Source organism: Micromonas commoda, chromosome 5 (assembly GCF_000090985.2).
Source record: "Micromonas commoda chromosome 5, complete sequence".
NCBI classification, from domain to species: domain Eukaryota; kingdom Viridiplantae; phylum Chlorophyta; class Mamiellophyceae; order Mamiellales; family Mamiellaceae; genus Micromonas; species Micromonas commoda.
The window spans coordinates 783,210-800,426 of NC_013042.1; the positions used below are offsets into that span (position 1 = coordinate 783,210).

Consider the following 17,217-nt stretch of genomic DNA (forward strand, 5'->3'; position numbering starts at 1 on the left):
AGTGTCGTCGGCAATACCACGTCGGGCGTTTTACTACAACAAGTCTATCGCAAAGCAAACCTCGCGGCCACATCCTCCTCGATTTGGATCCGCGCCTTCTCCATGCGCCTGCCCACTATGTGCGTCTGTCGAGCGTTCAGCGATCGGCTTATCGTTCGCAGACGCGCCAGATGGGACTCCTTGCTCACCAGCTCCTGCTCGGTCACCGCCGAATCGCCAAACTCGAAATCCTCCCGGAACCCCGCGACCGGGGACCCGACGTTTGCCGTGCCCGGCCTGCTCGCGCCGGCGGATGGCATCGGCACCCGGATCCTCGCCTCTCGCTCCGCGCGGATGCGTTCCACCTCGCCGTCGTCCACGGGGAGCCCCCCGCCGCCCCTGCCGTTCCCCGAGCGCCTCTCCCCGGCCACTTCCGCGGCCCTCTTCCTCTCCGCCCCCGCGGTGACCCGCTCCCTCCACGAGTCGCCGACGAGACCGAACGAACCCCCGGAGTTATCCGACCGCGTGAACGCGGCGCGAGGGCCGCTCGTCGTCGTCAACCCGAGCCTCGCCGCGGTCGAGTTCATCGCCCCGAAGCCCGAGGAGTTGATCGACCCCACCGCGGTGACCCCGGCGGTCCGCGTATATACGCCGAACCTGCTCGTCCTCGTCGCAGCCTCCACCGGGTCCAACGCGTCGGCGGGAACGCCGTGCGAGGACCGCGACCTGGCGTGGAAGTGCGCGGTTTTCCAATCGTCCGGACCGCCGGGCGCCCTGCCGTGCGTGAGCCTCAGGGGATCCCTCGCGCGCGGCGGCGTGGCGACGGCCGCGACGTCTCCCGACCCGAACCCTTCGCCGAATGAACCTTTGCCGATTCGCCGCGACACGTACTCGGTGGAGGACAGCGGCGCGTGCGTCTGACGCACGGTGGACGTCCCGACGATCGTGGCGCCCAGCGTATCCTCGCCCGGCGCGATCCACGTGGACAGGGATCCCCGGACGGCGAGCGACGCGTTCGCGCGGGGCGGTTCTCGTTTGGACCTGTGGTCGACGAGGTACCCTGGGGGAGCGACGCCCGCGCCGTGCTTCTTGATCCTGTGCACCGCGGCGCCGCGAACGGATCCCTCGGGGTTGCACCACGCGACGTACGCCTTCTCGGAGCGGTCGTCCGGGAACGTCGGGGGGCGCAGCGAGCGCACGCCCTCGTCCGCGGGCGGCGCCTCCGCCTCCGCCTCTATTTTCGGTGCGTCGCGCACGTACTTGTCGATCTCCCACTGGGCGACGGTGAATGCCTCGGTGGGCCTGGCCACGAAGGCGTTCTTTTGCCGCTTGGGGTCCCATCGGTGCGAGATGAGGGTCTCCGGATTGTCGAACAGCAGGCGGGTGTTCGGCGGGCACTGGTCCACGCGCAAAGTGCGCCCGCTCGCGCTCGCCTCGACCGACATTGTACCACGTTTTCCGGATTTGCTAAATATGGGACACGAGGCGCGCTGGGGTACCCGAGGGAAGGGTCTGAAACTCTCGGGGCTCCAAACGCGCTGTTCCACTGTCGCCTTGCACACGCCGGCGTTTCGTTCAAGAGTCTGAACCTGGACGGCGTGTCCCTCGGCCGGGATGCTCGATCTGAATCTGGAACAATCGGAAGAATCCGAAGTGGACAGTCTCGGGTGGATCGGGAGGGGGGCATTTGAGACTGAAAAGTCTGTGCGTTTCCCGCCATTCGGGGAAATATCATACAGGTGACACAGAAAAGTAGTCAGGATTCAAATCCTATTTAGCACTTTTGAAAGCCTATGGAACTCAAGTGGTAAATGGGACCCAAAAAAGATGGCGAGCCGGTTAGAGCCGGTCCAAATGCTCCACATTTCACGTAGCTGAAAGGGGAGTTCGATAACGCTTCGTATCATGAAGTGTTGTCCGTGTTGGGGAGCATTTGCCCTTTCGCGGGCCCCGTTTACCACTCGTCGCGTCTCCGCGCGGCCTATTCGTCGTCGTCGTCGTTCGTCTCGCGCGTCGTCCACGTCCCCTCCGCCGACTCGACCTCCTCGTCCGACTCGACCTCCTCGTCGTCCTCGTCGAAGGAGACGCCGGACCCGAGCCGGGTGTTGACCCTGCGCGACCACGCGTTTGGATCGGCTCGGCCGACCGCGTCCACGATGGGGGTGTGCGGGTGATGGCGTCTGTCCGGAGCGGATTCGTCGCGGCGGTCACTCACGGTACCCTGGGGGCGCGTCGTTCAGGAAAATTTAAGTCGCCGGGCGTCTCTCGGGTCTGAACTCACCTGCGTGTCTCCTGGTTGACGAGGAGGTCCTGGGACTTGGCGAGGAGGGGCTCGAAGATGTCGGTCCTCGTCACGATGCCGATGGGCACGTCGCGGTCGTTAACGACGGGGATGCGGTGGATCTTGTGCTTCAGCATCATGCCGGCGACGGAGGCCACCGTCGCGCGCTGCTTGCAGGTGCGCGGCGGGCTCGACATCACGTCCTCCACGGTGTATCCGCCGAGGCTTTTGACCCTGTCGAGGTCCGTTCTGGATAACACGCCGCAGCACGCCCCTGTCTGCGGGTCCACGACGGGCACACCCTGTCGATACGACTCGCGTTAGTGCTCCTCGGGGCGATACGATATCAAGTCGAAAAGCAAAACTCACCTGGTAGCGCTCCATGGTTGTCGCGACGATGGCGTCCTCCAGAGGCAGACCCGTGGTGAGCGTGCGCGCCGGACTTGACATAACGTCGGCGACGTGGCCGTACGGGTCAACGACGGATGCCTCGTCCATGGAGGTGTTACCTCCGGTTGGGTTCTCCGACGATAACCTGGCTTCGTGCTCCGCTGAGAAGCCTCCCGGCCTCCGCGCGGCGCCCCGCCCTTGGCTGGAGGGGCGCGCGCGCAGTTTACCCGCGGAGACGCGTGCGGTCGCGACGGGCTTGAGCGATACGGACGCGACGATCATGGGCGCGGCGCGGGAGGAGTGTGAAAACGAGGGCATGGGTGGGCAACCCCTTCGTTGTTGGTTTCGTCTCTCCCCAGAAAAAAGTTTGACTGCAGCAGTCCAGCTGTTCAGCAATCATGGAAGTCAAATTTTGCCGTTCGGCACCCTTCAGTTTTGGGCCACACGCGCGCCGAGATGGGGGCCGGCAGCCAGCAGTACGACCACCTGATCAAGCTGCTGCTCATCGGAGACAGCGGTACGTCCCCTCGTATGTTCATCGTTCACCTCGCGTGCCGACCCGCGCACCCCGTCGCGCGCCTCGGCCCCGCCCGTCACCTCCAAAAACGTTCCGAGTCTGAGGGATCTTTCTTCCCCTCCCCCATCACCAGGCGTGGGCAAGAGCTGCCTGCTGCTGCGTTTCTCCGAGGACCAGTTCACGAGCAGCTTCATCACGACGATCGGCATAGACTTCAAGATCCGCACGGTGGAGCTTGACGGGAAGCGCGTGAAGCTTCAGATTTGGGACACCGCGGGCCAGGAACGGTTCCGCACGATCACCAACGCGTACTACAGGGGAGCCCATGGCATCCTGCTGACGTACGACGTGACCGACGAGGGGTCTTTCAACAACGTGAGGAACTGGATGAGGAACATTGAGCAGCACGCGAGCGACGGCGTGAGCAAAGTTCTAGTCGGGAACAAATCGGACGCGGAGGAGAAGCGGGTGATCTCGACGGAGCAGGGGGAGGCGCTGGCGAAGGAGTTCGGCATCCCGTTCTTCGAGACGAGTGCAAAGGCCAACACCAACGTCAACGACGCGTTCTTTGCCATCGCGAGGATCATCAAGGCGGGTTTGAAAACGAGCGGGGACGGCGGCGGCGCGGGGGTCAAGCTCGGACCGCCCCCCAAGGCAAAGTCGGGAACCTCCTGCTGCTGACGAGAGATTTTTTTGTTGTTCGAAGTTGAGACACTATCGATGACCCACGAGGTTGATCGTACCCCACGATCCAGCCACGAGCATGTCCGGCGCCAGCGGGTGAGCAGCCATCGCGAACGTGGGACCGGTCGACTCGACGGCCCCGTCGCGCCACCATCGCCCGCGACGCGCCCGGGTTGGCGCGCGGCGTAAACCCTCATCCTCCGTCCCCCCGACGTCCTCCCCCTCGTCCTCCCGCGCCTCGGCGGCTGTGCATCCATCAGAGTTCTTTGCCATCATCGCTTCCTCCTCCTCCTCTCGCGCGAGTGTCGCCGCGTCCAGCCCCGCGACCCAGTGCCTGGCGCCCGGCGCGGGGCTAAAGTCGAGCACTCTCACGCCGTCCCGACCCGGGCACCCGACAGCGACGGCGGACCCGCCACCGTCCCCGGCGGTGACCCACGCGCCCGTGCGGCGATGCGCCAGCGCGGCGCCGCAAACCCCGGGCGCCAACACCGCCTCTCCCGAGCCCGTCTCCGAGACCTCCCACTGCGACGGCGGACAGTGCGCGTGGGTCACGAGCGGCCCCGTCCAGTTGACGCCGCCCCAACCGCGCGGTCCCGACATGTCGATGACCCCAGACCAGCCCCTGGCGAGGTGGAACCCGATCCTCCTCTGGTCGTTCGGGTCCTGCTCGCACCAGTGCACCGCGCTCCTGCTCGGTCCCGAAGTCGGACCGTCCCTGATGACCGGCACCTGCGCGAGAAGCTCCGCGACGTCGACCGATCGGAGGAGCTGGTGCGACGTCTTGTTCTGCGAGCCAAACGAAAACGCCGCGGCCCTCGCCTTGGTACCCCCCGTCCCCCCGCGCAGGTCCCACACGTGCACCATGCCGCGCCCGGACCCCGTGATGACCGTCTGTCCGTCGTCGCTGGCCCGCGCGCAGTTGAACGGCGAGTCGCGGTCCGTCGGAGCGGTGAGCTCCGCCCTGGGTTGCCCCCCCGCGCACCTATCGTCCCATAGGTACACCCGACCCCGTCGCCCCGCCGCGAGCACCCGGTTACCCTCGCCGGGGCAGAACAGGACGTCCAACAGACCCGCGCCTTGTCCGTCGCCCGTCCTGAACGCCGACGACCCGCGGTCCGTGTCCGCGAGCAGGGTCCGCGTCGTCGTCCCCCCGGCGCCGAGGTCGATGATCTCGACAGCCCCGCCATCCCCGGACGCCGTCGCCACCACGTCCCCGCCCTGTCGCCACGCCACGGAGGACAGCGAACGGTGGATCGACGGGTTGCCCCTCGCGCCCCTCCTCTGGAACCTCGGCTCGTACAGGAGCCCCCCTGTGCAACGCATCGTGTCCCAGCTCTGCACGGCGAGCAGGCCACCCGCGGTGGCCGCGGCGAGGTACGCGCCCGTCGGATCGAAGGATAACGACAGCGTCGGGTCACCCGCCGCGGACACCGCCGATCCCTCGTTCGGGTTGGCCGGGAGCGTGCACGTGCCCACCTCGCGCAGGCGGTCGATGTTCAACGAGATCCCCGCGTTCTCCAGCGTTCGCTTGCCGCGTCCGCCGTCGCCGCGGTGTTGCCTGGCGCGAATCGATCGGGTCCACTGCCGCGCGCCGCGAGATTCGCGCCGCGTCTCTATGCGATGTCGGTACGCCTCCACCCTGAGGGCCCTCGCGCACTCCGCGGTCCTGCTCGCGCGCGCGGATGCCTCCTTCGCCCGCTCGTCCCCTCTCGCGCGCTCGTGCGAGGCGAAGAGTCGCTCCCAACCGTTGATGGCCCTCTCGATCCGCACGAGCGCGTCCGCCATCCTGAGAGGCGGTCGTTGCGATGGGTGCGTCCGGGGCGCGTTCGGGGCAGTCGTCAAATTGTCCCCCGCGCGGTCCTCGCACGAGGGGGCGGCCGCCGTCGCATCGATAGCCCCGGAGGGACCCGTCGATTCCACGGGCGGATCGTCACCATCCGCCCGTCCGCCGGTGGGTTCGGGTTTGGAGGGCGCGGCGGTGGACTCCCGAGTAGCGTTGGCGTCACCGAGGGGCCTGCGAAAGAAACCGAGCAACGAGCTCTGCTTCGCGTCCTGCTCGCTCTTCTTCACGAGACGACCCATGGCTGCCCCTCCGGCGCGCCCGACAGCTCGGGATTCTGTTTGAATGGGCATCGAAAACGATGGCCGTCAAAAAAAAACACTTGGGGTCATTTGCTGACTGTAACTCGAAGCAACGTTTTTGCGTAATTTATTGAAATGGATGCAACTATATATCATATGTATTTGTGCACGCCAAATCCGTTCCTAAAAGCAAATGAGACTTGATACTTTTCCTGACTGGCTCCTGTGCACGATCCACCGCCGCCAATAGAGCGGTCTCGTCTCCTCGGTTTTGGCTCGCCTCGCGCCGACTTATAAAGCCGGGGGTATCCCGGTTGGCGGCCCTCTTCTCTCGTGCACCGCAGCGTGCGCGTCAGTCGTACGCCGTAGACCGGCAACTTCAGTCACCATGGCTGACGATGACAACGCCGAGGAGATCGAGAGTGAGTTGAAAAGACCCATCATCACCCCAATCGTTTTTTTTCAAGAGGCAGCGCCTTGCCTGGGGCGGGAGGCCATCGCGCCCTCTCTCGCGAGGGATCGTCGCCGCGACGCGGACGTATCGCGCCCGTGGCTTTAATGACATCGAGCCTTGCTGACTGACCCCTCCTTGTCCGTGTTTTTTCCCTTACTGCAGTGTGGAAGGTCCGCAGGGTGAGTACCCCCTCCACGCGCTCCTCGCCCAACTCCCAGCAAGCGTATATCCCAGGCCAAAACCCCGGAACGATCGCGCGCAAGGCACCGACGCTGATGTCCGTCTTCCCCTCTCTCGTCCCCTTCTCTCCCTAACAGCTCGTCAAAGGTCTCCAGGAGGCTCGCGGGAACGGCACCTCCATGATTTCGCTCGTCATCCCTCCCAAGGGCCAGATCAACCTGACCGCTAAGATGCTCGCCGACGAGCTCGGCACCGCGTCAAACATCAAGTCGCGCGTCAACAGGCAGTCCGTGCTCGCCGCCATCGGGAGCGCGCAGCAGCGCCTGAAGCTGTACAACCACGTCCCCCCTAACGGTCTCGTCATCTACTGCGGGACCGTGCTGACGGACGAGGGCAAGGAGAAGAAGGTGAACATGGACTTTGAGCCATTCAAGCCCATCAACACCTCGCTGTACATGTGCGACAACAAGTTCCACGTCGAGGCGCTGTCCGACCTGTTGCAGTGCGACAGCAAGTACGGATTCGTGGTGATGGACGGTCACGGCACGTTGTTCGGGACCCTCGCGGGCAACCACAGGGAGGTGCTGCACAAGGTGAGCGTCGACCTTCCCAAGAAGCACGGCCGCGGCGGTCAATCCGCGTTGCGTTTCGCGCGCCTCCGTCTCGAGAAGCGCCAGAACTACGTGAGGAAGATCGCCGAGCTCACCACCCAGCTGTTCATCACCGACGACCGCCCCAACGTCAACGGTATCGTCATGGCCGGTTCCGCGGATTTCAAGAACCAGCTCTTGCAGTCCGACCTCTTCGACCAGCGCCTGCAGCCGCACATCATCATGATTGTCGACGTCTCCTACGGCGGCGAGAACGGTTTCAACCAGGCCATCGAGCTCTCCGCCGAGGCGCTGGGCAATATCAAGTTCATCAAGGAGAAGAAGCTCATCGGCAAGTACTTCGACGAGATCAGTCAGGACAGCGGCAAGTACTGCTTCGGGGTGAAGGATACCCTGGCATGTCTGGAGATGGGGGCTATCGAGACGCTCATCGTGTGGGAGGATCTAGCGGTTGATAGGTGCATCTTGCTCAACAGCCAGACGCAAGAGGAGACCATCCACTTCTTCACCCCGGAGCAGCAGGCGAACAACGACAACATGAAGGACCCTGAGACCGGCGTGGACCTGGAGCTGACGGAGAAGATCCCCATGATGGAGTGGTTGGCGAACGAGTACAAGAACTTTGGCTGCACCCTTGAGTTCATCACCGACCGCTCGGAGGAGGGCTCACAGTTTGTCCGGGGCTTCGGAGGCGTCGGCGGTATCCTCCGCTATCAGGTGAATCTTGCGGACTTTGAGGTGGCTAGCGACCACGGCGACTCCTCCGATGAGTACTCCTCCGACGATGAGGGCTACATCTAATCTAAAGGCGCTTACGGACTTGGGGGTGACAGGGTGGCATAGTGTAACCCGGAGCCCCAACGAGGGGAAGAAACTGTGAATTGAACGTGCACGAGACACAATAGCGGGTACTGTGTATCTAAATAATAAAGGACGCGAGTCTCGTTGATCATCAGTTATTCGTATTACGTATGAATTTATTAGTACTGTGCCCGAAGGCTCTCAAACATCTGAATGGAAACAGTGGACCTCAAGACAAACCCTTAGTTTCTGGGCAGGTCGAAGAGACCGGCTCCGTTGTTGATGGACCTGAAGAAGTCGGCAAAGACGAGAGAAAGGATGGCCATGAGCTTCATGACGATGTTAAGCGCGGGGCCGGAGGTGTCCTTGAGGGGGTCGCCGACGGTGTCACCGACGACGGCAGCCTTGTGCAGCTCGGAGCCCTTGCGCTGGACCACGCCGTTGATGACGACGGCACCCTTCTCGACGTACTTCTTGGCGTTGTCCCACGCGCCACCGGTGTTGGACGCGGAGATGGCCATCTGGATGGAGGAGGAGATGGCACCCGCGAGGAGACCCGCGACGGCGTCGACGCCGAGGAAGATGCCGAAGAGGAGGGGGGTGGACATGACGAGCACCGCGGGCGCAATCATCTCGCGGAGAGACGCGTCGGTGGAGATGGCGATGCACCTGGCGTGGTCGGGGGGCGCGTGGCCGGGGGTACCCTCGAGGAGACCCGGGATCTCGCGGAACTGCCTGGCGACCTCCTTGACCATCTCGTTCGCAGCCTGGCCGACGGACTTCATCGTCATGGCGGAGAACCAGTAGGGGATCATCGCGCCGAAGATGAGGGACGCAAAGATGAGGGGCGACACGAGGGAGACAGACGCGAGGTTGAGACCCGCGCGGGTGACAAAGGCGCCGAAGAGGGCGAGGCCGACGAGGCAGGCGGAGCCGATGGCGAAGCCCTTGCCGATGGCGGCGGTGGTGTTACCCGCGGCGTCGAGGGCGTCGGTCTTCTCGCGGACAGTCTCGGGCATCTCGGCCATCTCGGCAATGCCGCCGGCGTTGTCGCAGATGGGGCCGTAGACGTCGATGGCGAGGCAGGTGGAGAGGTTGGAAAGCATGCCGAGCGCGGCGAGGGCGACGCCGTACATGTCACCGAGGTAGAAGGAGAGGTAGACCACGACGGAGAGGAGGGTGACGGGGAGGATGGCCGACTTGTATCCAAGCGCGAGGCCGTAGATGATGTTGGTCGCCGCGCCCGTCTCGCACGCCTGCGCAACCTCGCGGACGGGCTTGTAGGAATGGGAGGTGTAGTACTCGGTGATGAAGCCGATCATGCAGCCAGACCAGAGACCCGCGATGGTGCAGCCCCAAGCCTTGACGGGGGTGAAGTTGATGACGGTTCCGGAGACAGCCTCGATCTGGAACTTGGAGGGGAGGAAGATGTAGGCAAGGATGTAGACAACCGCGGTGAGGAGGATGGTGGTGGCGCCGAGCTGAACCTTGAGCACCTTCTCGATGTCAACCTCCTTCTTCACGGGCTGGATGTGGGTGGCGATGAAGGAGCAGACCAAGCACACCAGGATACCACCGCCGGAGATGGCGACAGGGAACATGAGGCCGGCCCAGCCACCCTGAGCAATGAGGGAGCCAGACTGAGCGGCGACGACAAGCGCGGCACAGGTGGCCTCGGCGAAGGAGCCGAAGAGATCGGAGCCCATACCGGCGACGTCACCGACGTTGTCACCGACGTTGTCGGCGATTGTGGCGGGGTTCCTCGGGTCGTCCTCGGGGATGCCGCTGACAACCTTACCGGCGAGGTCGGCGCCGACGTCGGCAGCCTTGGTGTAGATGCCGCCGCCGACGCGGCCGAAAAGCGCGATGGAGGAGCCGCCGAGACCGTAGCCGGCGAGGGCTTCCATGAGGTGGAGGGCGTCCTTGTTGGCGGAACCGTCGGCACCGATGACGTCCCAGTCCTTGAAGTGGACGGCGAAGAGGTGAGCAAGGACGTAGAGCACGAGCATGGAGAGGCCACAGAGGGAGAAGCCCATGACGGATCCGGCGCGGAAGGCGGTGTTGAAGGCGTCGGTCCAGGGGTTGGGGCCCGCGGCCATGACGGTAGTGCGCGCGTTGGCGAAGACGGCGACCTTCATGCCGATGAGACCAGAGATGATGGAGGTGATGCCGCCCGCCACGAAGGAAATTGCGGTGAGGCCGCCCTGATCGATGTGGAACTCCTTCTCGACGTAGGAGGTCATCAGGAGCACGACGATGCCGAACGCGGCGATGAAGTACGCGCAGATGGTGTACTCGGCGCGGAGGAAAGAGTCAGCTCCGTCCCTGATGGCATCGTAGATGACGATCAGCTTGGAAGTGTCCAGGCCGGAGTTGGAGAGGGTGTTGCTGCCTCCGGTCAGGGAGACCTTGGCGACGAGCTTGTACTGGAACCAAGCGAAGATCACGCCGATGATGGCGGTGATGAAGATGAAGGCATCGGCGCCCTCATCGGACATGATGGACTTAGCCATATTTAGTGAGGTTTCTTCCCTTGCGCGCGAGCGTAGGTGAAGCGAGAGCGTGCCAAGCGCTCCGATGGAGTGCGCGATCCCTCGGCAGTTGCAAATTCCCTAAAACCTCCGGCCGCCGACGCGCTTTTGCACGTTTTGACGAGTTATAACCCATGTTTTTCCCCCCATGCCTTCAATGGGGGGGAATCTCGGATATTTAGTTCGTTACTTCGAAATTGCGGCGCCACCATTTGAAAACACGTGAAATCTGTAGTTTCTCATCGGCCATTCCCTGCCACGAACCCGTAGTCGGCATTCAGATTGGAGCACAGTTTGGGAGAATCGTGAAGTTCGCGCGCTACTTGATTGCTTTTTGGCATTTTCCGAGTCATCACGGCAGTGGGTAATGAGAAACAGAGGGCATTTGTGACACCAAACGTACGAAGACGTGGTTAGGAAATCTGAAATTATTTTCCCGCCTTTTCCCGTTTCAGCCGATACCCACTCCAGAAATGCTAGGAAACAGCGAATCACAGCGATCGTGAAAGTGGGGCTGACTAGGTTTTTCGGTCTGAAGGCCCGAAATCAAGTTGGGTAAACCTCCGAAAAGGCACTGCCAACGTGTCAGGAGAAACCCAGCCAAATACGCCCGTGCTACGAAAATTCCGACGACAGCCAGAGTACGAAGGGGGTACAAAGTCCGAGAGCCCAGCGCACGGCGCATTGCGCAGCGCAGCGCTCTACCTGTCGACTTTCCGCGTCGTTGTCACGATCGCGTCGCTTCAATTGACACAGACATCGCCGACCGCGCGACGTCCCGTGCACCCGCGCTCGCGATGAGCGCTCCCAGGGCGGCGCTCGCTCCCCGAGACGAGAACAACAACATGCGCCAGGACCCGTTCTTCTCCGCGGCGCCCGCGAAGGCCGCGCGCGCGGTCAAGGGCGGCAGCGCCGGGGTGATCACGTACTCGCGCAGAAGGGCGAAGAATAGGGCGCTGAAGCAGAGGTCCGACGCGGATAAGTTGGCGAGCGACATGGCGACCCTCGCGGTGAAGGGGAAGGATGCGTCGTCGTCGTCGGATGAGGAGGAGGAGGACTCCGCCGGGACGTACGACGGCCCGTACAGCTCCGACAGCGACTGCGGCGGACCCGGGACGGCCGTGAAGAAGGCGGAGGAGCGCAAGAAGGTGTTCCTGACCCGCGCGGAGAGGATCGCGCGCGACGCCGCCAAGGACAAGGACGACGCCGCGCACAAGGTCAAGCTCGCGGAGCAGCGCGTGTTCTTCGAGCGCGTCGACCAGATCTCACTCGCGTCCGAATCGGCGTCGCCGTCCATCGCCTCCCACGGGCGTCGCGTGTTCGATAACGGCGAGCGCAAGGAGCCCACGGCGGCGGAGGTGGCCGAAGCGATGGCGCAGGTGGCGCAGGCGCAGGTTGCGGACGAGACGGTCGATCCGCACAGGCCGGCGCCGACGACGCCCGGCACGAAGCGGATGCTCACCAGCGAGTGGCTCGAAGCCATGCCCGCCACGTTTTCGCCGGCGGTGAGCGACGGGGGTGGAAGCTACGCCGCGTCACCGGCCGTGGGTGGAAGCTACGCCGCGTCACCGGCCGTGGGCGGGAGCTACGCCGCGTCACCGGCCGTGGGCGTGCCCGAATCCGTTCCCGAGGAGCCCGAGGTGGAGGCTGCCGCAGAGGAGGAAGCCGCCGCGTTCAATCTCGGGGTTGCGGACGAGGACGCCGCCACCGTGGAGGTTGCCACCACCAGGGCACCCTCTGTCGCCCCCACGGACGGGGACGACGACGAGGAGGAGGAAGAGGAGGAGGAGGAGGAAGAGGTGGGACCCGTTTCCATCGCGCGGGCACCTTCCGTCGCTCGCAGCGCCAGGAGGTCCAGCGCCGCGACCACCCTCGCGACACTCCGCGAGGAGCACGTCCCAGAGGAGGAGGAGGAAGAGGAAGAAGAGGAGGAAGAGGAAGAAGAAGAAGAAGAAGAAGAGGAAGAAGAAGAAGAAGAAGAAGAAGAGGAAGAAGAAGAAGAAGAAGAGGTGGAGGTGGAGGTTGAGGTGGAGGCGGCACCGACGCGGGACGTCGTTGGGGATTTGCCCCCGCGCAGGTCCTCCGCGTCGGTCCACCCGACGGTTCGCCGCAAGTCGTCCCTCGCGATGGCGCGCCGGGTCTCCTCCGCGCTCGTGCCCCTCGGCCGCAGGTCCGGGTCGGGGTCGATGGACCGCCGCGCCCGACCGTCGCTCGCCGCCGCGCGCGCGTCCGTCGGCGGGCGACGGTCGTCCGTGCTGCCGGATGTCACGAGCGCGACACTCGAGGAGGAGGACGAGGAGGAGGACGAGGAGGACGTGCAGGTTGTCATCGAGGAGGAGTTCCTGGAGACCGAGGAGGAGATCGAGTCCGAGGAGGAGCGCGATGTGGAGGTTGTCACGCCGACGAAGCAGGCTGACGACGCGGAGGAGGACTCGGACGACGATGTGGAGGTTGTGGAGCCCGAGCCCGCGCCCGAGCCCGAGGCGATCTGCCTCCTGGACTCCGACGACGATGAGACTGTTGCCGCGCCCACTCCCAAGACCGCGGTCAAGGCTCCCGTCAGGGTCAAAACCGAGCACGACGTGGAGGCTGTCACCCAGGCCATCGCCGCCGTGGCCATCAAGACGGAACCGGTGGTCAAGTCGCAGTTCCCCGAGTTTGTCAAGGCAGAGCATGTCGAGGGAGAGGTCAAGGTGGAGATTAAGCAGGAGGAGGACGAGATATCACCTTTGGCCGCACTGCTTCGCGAGTGCGGGCAGAGCGAGAGGGACGTCCTTCCCATGGAGGAGGTCATCTCGAGGTTCACCGCCGCCGGGGTTCTCAAGATTGGCGAGGGTACGTACGGAGAGGCGTTTAAGTGCGGCGGAAATGTGCTCAAGATCGTGCCCATGGGCGGCGACGTGCTCATCAATGGCGAGCCCCAGATGGGTCCCGGCCAAATCCGCGCCGAGGCTGCCATCGCCAAGAGGCTCACCAGGCTGCGACCGGACTACCAGGCGGCGGAGGCTGCAGAGTTCAAGGCGATGACGGGCGTGAAGTGTGAGCTCCCGCTGAACTCCACGGAGGGCTTCATCAACACAGCTGCGGTGACCGTGTGCCGTGGTCCGTACGCCCCACCGCTTCTTAACGCCTGGAAGAAGTACGACAAGGAGAGGGAGTCCGAGAACGAGAACCCGGAGGGGTTCCCCGAGGACCAGCTGTACATCGTCTTCGCGTGCGCCGACGGAGGCGTGGACCTGGAGCACATCCAGCTCAACAACGCTGCGGAGGCGACTGCGATGCTGCTGCAGGTGACAGTCGCGCTCGCCGTCGCGGAGGAGGCCATGAAGTTCGAGCACCGCGACTTGCACTGGGGTAACGTGCTGCTGCAGAGATGCGGGGTGGACGAGACGAGGAGGGCCCGACTCAACGGCGTGAACCTCACCTACCCGACCAACGGCTTGGCGGTCAACATCATCGACTTTACCCTGTCCAGGCTGGACATGGGCGACGGGAAGGAAGACGTGGCGTTCTGCGACCTCGAGGCGGACCCGGAGCTGTTCGAGGGACCCGCGGGGCACTGTCAGAGCGACACCTACAGGCGCATGCGAAAGGCGACCAAGGGGATGTGGGAGCGCCACTGCCCCAAGACCAACGCGCTCTGGCTGCACTACCTCGCGGACTGCCTCCTGTCAGACAAGGAGTTCCCGATGACCGCCGGACAGAAGGCGGACCTCAAGGGATTCAAGAAGAGGGCCATGGGATACAAAAGTGCGAACGAGGCCCTCTGGGACGACATGTTCGTCGGGGTCTGGAGGAGCTCCCACATGTAGACACTGAAACAGTTATTGACGAGACGAAACGACAAACAACGATCACCGCCTGTTCTTATTCCACTTGTCACCCCAGTCGTCGAGCTCGCCGTCCCTGCCCGACACCCTGGTCTGGTCGACGTCCGTGAACCGCATGTCTGGCATCGCCTGCTTCACCTCGTCGACGTTGCTCGCGTCCTGCGGCGGCCGCCACTCGTAGCCCCGGAACCATCTCAGGTGCGCCGTGTCCACCCTCGGGTGCCCGCGCTCGGCTACGAGGCAGTCCCACTGCTCCGCCGGGTCGTAGCTCACCACGTCCCTCAGGCGTTTCTCCATCGTCATGAACAGCTCCTTCCCCTCGCCGTTCCCCGCGTCGCGCAACTCCCACTCGAAGTCCCCGTCCTCGCCGCACACCACCTCTCCGCAGAGTGCGCCAGCCACCGCCGTGACACCCGCGAGTGAGATCTCCAGCCTCCTGGGCTTGACCGTCACCGACACCTGCTTCGGGGTGGTACCCGGGGGCGCGGGCACGGTCACCTCAACCTCCGTCGGGGTCTGATCCCACGCGTACGCGCCGTCCGGTCCCGTCCCGCCGCACCTCGTCGGCACTTGTCGCGTCCTCGCGGCGATCTCCACCCACCCCGACGCTCCCGCGCGGTTCTCGCAGCGCACCCTGACGGCGAAGTCCTGTTCAGCGCCCAGCTTGTCGAAGCTGAACCTGGTCTCCGGCCCTCGGTGGAACTCCGCGAACCCGGAGAATGCGGGGCCCAGGGCCTCCACCACCTTCGGGGTCCTCGGCGCCAGCTCCACCACGAAGACATCGGAGTTGTACCTCGACGTCGGCGCGCCGGGCGCCCAACGCACCTCCAGCCCGTCACACCTCTCGACCACCTTGAGCCCCGTCGGCGCGTTCGGGGGCTTCCCGAGCACGCCCCCGAGGAAAAGTTTGGCGAGCTTGTGACACGCATCCATCGCGCGTCGCCTCCTCCGCGCACCGTCGTTGTGTCGAAGTCCTCGCCGTCTGAGCGGAGTGGAAGACTCCGGAAGGTTTTGGCCGTCGGGGAACGCAGGACGCTCAGCTCGCCGGGCGCGCGACACGATCTCGGTCGACATGTCGCTTCGAACCAGAGCCGTGCGAGGGTTCGTGGCGGCCATCGACCGTCCTCGGCGGGGTCCTCGCGTCGCCCCGGCCAGCCCCTCGTCCTTCGCGCGGACCGCACATCGCGCAATCGCGTCCGGCATCGTTCGGGTCGATGCGTCTGACGGGGCCGGATGGGGCGCGACGGGGCCCGTCGCGCTGGGCGCGGTCGCCGGCCTCTTCGGATTCGCCGCGTCTGTCATCACCGCGGGAACCGCCTCGGGCGCGAGATGCGACGCCGGAGGCGGACCGAGCGAGGTGGCGAACGACAGCATCGTCTCCGCGAGGAGGTTGCTGAGAGAGGCCCGAGTCGAGGAGCGGATGCGGAGGGAGAGCGCGGGCGCGCCCCGTCCCCCGCGCCTTCCCGAGCCCGCGGTCTTCCTTCGCGACGGTCTGCTCGTCGTGCGGTTCACGGCTCCGGCCCCCGCGCCCTTCCCCGCCGCCGACCTAGCCCCTCTCGCCGTGGAGACCATCGCCGCGCTGGAGTCTCAGCCGACGAAGACGGCGGCGGGTGGTAAGGCCGGTTCGAACGACGCCAAGCGGGAGTACACCGTCCAGGCGCACAGCTCGGACGTCGCGTACCAGCTCCTAGTCACGCCCAGGGGGGCGGGTAAGCGGAGCTGGATCGGTCGCGACACTATGGCGGACGACTCGGGCGTGTCGGCGCTGTTCGCGGCGCCAAAGGCGGGCGGGGCTCCGTCCGAGGTGGAGTTCTCCAAGCGAGGCGCGCTCACCTCCGCGGACGCGTCCGTCATAGTGAGCGCCGTGAGCGGGGGTTGGCTTCGCGCGGCGGCGAACGCGGCGACGCGGGTGCCGTCGGCGGGGGTTGGGGCCGGGCGGCGGAGTGGCGTCGGCGAGCCCGAGTCGGAGAGCGTCGACCGCCTCGTCGCCCAGCTCGAGGGGATGGGCGCGAGGGTGTACCTCAACGACGACGACGTCGACGACGGGGAGCTCATTAAGAGCGCGGGGGTCAAGGGCGGGGACGTCTGGGGATCGCTCGTGGGATACGAGACGCAGAAGCGCGAGATTGAGGACACGCTCCTACTCGCGTTGCTCCACCCCGAGGTGTACGACGGCGTCGCGTCCGGAACGAGAAAGGACGCGAAGGACGCGACGAACCGACCGAGGGCTCTGCTGTTCGAGGGACCGCCGGGGACCGGTAAGACGAGCGCGGCGAAAGCGATCGCCGCGCACGCGAGCGTGGCGCTCATATACGTGCCGTTGGAGGCTGTCGCGTCCAAGTACTACGGCGAGTCTGAGCGGCTGTTGTCGCAGGTTTTTCAACTGTGCGACAGGCTGGAAGGCGCGGTGGTGTTCCTGGACGAGGTGGACGCGCTGGCGCAGACCCGGGGCGGTGAGATGCACGAGGCGACGCGGCGGCTCCTCTCCGTCCTGCTCCGTCGGATAGACGGACTGGACAGCCGAGGTAGAACGGTTGTCGTCGCGGCGACAAACCGGAAGCAGGACCTGGACCCGGCGCTCGTCTCGAGGTTCGACGCGGCGATAGAGTTCGGGCTGCCCACGGAGCAGTGCAGGGGCGACATCATGGGATGCTACGCGAAGCACCTGACGCGGGAGGAGCTCGCGACGATCGCCGCGGCGACGGCGGGGATGTCGGGGAGGGACCTGCGGGACGTCGCGGAGACCACCGAGCGACGCTGGGCCAGCAAGATCATCAGGGGGGTCGTGGGGGCGGGGAAGAAGGTGGCGGGGCGGGGCGGGAAGCAGCCCCTTCCGCCGTTGGAGGAATACCTCGCGTCCGCGCGAAGCAGGAGAAG

At 64.9% G+C, this 17,217-nt stretch overlaps 9 protein-coding genes across 9 annotated transcripts; 4 read left to right on the forward strand and 5 right to left on the reverse strand.

The window, feature by feature from the left end:
- Nucleotides 1-24: 24 nt before the first annotated feature.
- MICPUN_108277 (predicted protein) lies at nucleotides 25-1,593 on the reverse strand. Its single transcript, XM_002502491.1, has one exon. The coding sequence runs from the start codon at nucleotides 1,422-1,424 to the stop codon at nucleotides 45-47; it is 1,380 nt and encodes a 459-aa protein (XP_002502537.1). The 5' UTR covers nucleotides 1,425-1,593; the 3' UTR covers nucleotides 25-44.
- Nucleotides 1,594-2,256: 663 nt separating this feature from the next.
- MICPUN_58633 (predicted protein) lies at nucleotides 2,257-2,968 on the reverse strand (the record flags this gene model as incomplete). Its single annotated transcript, XM_002502492.1, has 2 exons — nucleotides 2,257-2,538; nucleotides 2,630-2,968. The coding sequence occupies 2 exons, from the start codon at nucleotides 2,966-2,968 to the stop codon at nucleotides 2,257-2,259; spliced, it is 621 nt and encodes a 206-aa protein (XP_002502538.1).
- A 125-nt stretch (nucleotides 2,969-3,093) lies between these two features.
- Nucleotides 3,094-3,888, forward strand: MICPUN_90789 (ras-related gtp-binding protein). The gene is made up of 2 exons (XM_002502105.1): nucleotides 3,094-3,167; nucleotides 3,301-3,888. Exons 1-2 carry the CDS (start codon nucleotides 3,107-3,109, stop codon nucleotides 3,846-3,848), a joined length of 609 nt encoding a protein of 202 aa, XP_002502151.1. The 5' UTR covers nucleotides 3,094-3,106; the 3' UTR covers nucleotides 3,849-3,888.
- Nucleotides 3,889-4,123: 235 nt separating this feature from the next.
- MICPUN_58635 (predicted protein) lies at nucleotides 4,124-5,933 on the reverse strand (the record flags this gene model as incomplete). Its single annotated transcript, XM_002502493.1, has 2 exons — nucleotides 4,124-4,144; nucleotides 4,179-5,933. 2 exons carry the CDS (start codon nucleotides 5,931-5,933, stop codon nucleotides 4,124-4,126), a joined length of 1,776 nt encoding a protein of 591 aa, XP_002502539.1.
- Nucleotides 5,934-6,321: 388 nt separating this feature from the next.
- Nucleotides 6,322-7,979, forward strand: MICPUN_100558 (predicted protein; the record flags this gene model as incomplete). The annotated part of the gene is made up of 3 exons (XM_002502106.1): nucleotides 6,322-6,355; nucleotides 6,550-6,566; nucleotides 6,705-7,979. 3 exons carry the CDS (start codon nucleotides 6,322-6,324, stop codon nucleotides 7,977-7,979), a joined length of 1,326 nt encoding a protein of 441 aa, XP_002502152.1.
- Nucleotides 7,980-8,120: 141 nt separating this feature from the next.
- MICPUN_94241 (H+-translocating pyrophosphatase family) lies at nucleotides 8,121-10,492 on the reverse strand (the record flags this gene model as incomplete). The annotated part of the gene is made up of 2 exons (XM_002502494.1): nucleotides 8,121-9,901; nucleotides 9,932-10,492. 2 exons carry the CDS (start codon nucleotides 10,490-10,492, stop codon nucleotides 8,222-8,224), a joined length of 2,241 nt encoding a protein of 746 aa, XP_002502540.1. The 3' UTR covers nucleotides 8,121-8,221.
- A 3,271-nt stretch (nucleotides 10,493-13,763) lies between these two features.
- On the forward strand, nucleotides 13,764-14,365 carry MICPUN_108280 (predicted protein). The gene has a single exon (XM_002502107.1). It carries the CDS (start codon nucleotides 13,789-13,791, stop codon nucleotides 14,320-14,322), a length of 534 nt encoding a protein of 177 aa, XP_002502153.1. The 5' UTR covers nucleotides 13,764-13,788; the 3' UTR covers nucleotides 14,323-14,365.
- Nucleotides 14,366-14,474: 109 nt separating this feature from the next.
- MICPUN_58639 (predicted protein) lies at nucleotides 14,475-15,273 on the reverse strand (the record flags this gene model as incomplete). The annotated part of the gene is made up of 2 exons (XM_002502495.1): nucleotides 14,475-14,499; nucleotides 14,531-15,273. 2 exons carry the CDS (start codon nucleotides 15,271-15,273, stop codon nucleotides 14,475-14,477), a joined length of 768 nt encoding a protein of 255 aa, XP_002502541.1.
- Nucleotides 15,274-16,315: 1,042 nt separating this feature from the next.
- On the forward strand, nucleotides 16,316-17,119 carry MICPUN_75845 (predicted protein; the record flags this gene model as incomplete). The annotated part of the gene is made up of 1 exon (XM_002502108.1): nucleotides 16,316-17,119. A coding segment is annotated over one exon (804 nt), but the record flags the coding sequence as incomplete, so codon positions are not given.
- Between the last annotated feature and the right edge of the window lie 98 nt (nucleotides 17,120-17,217).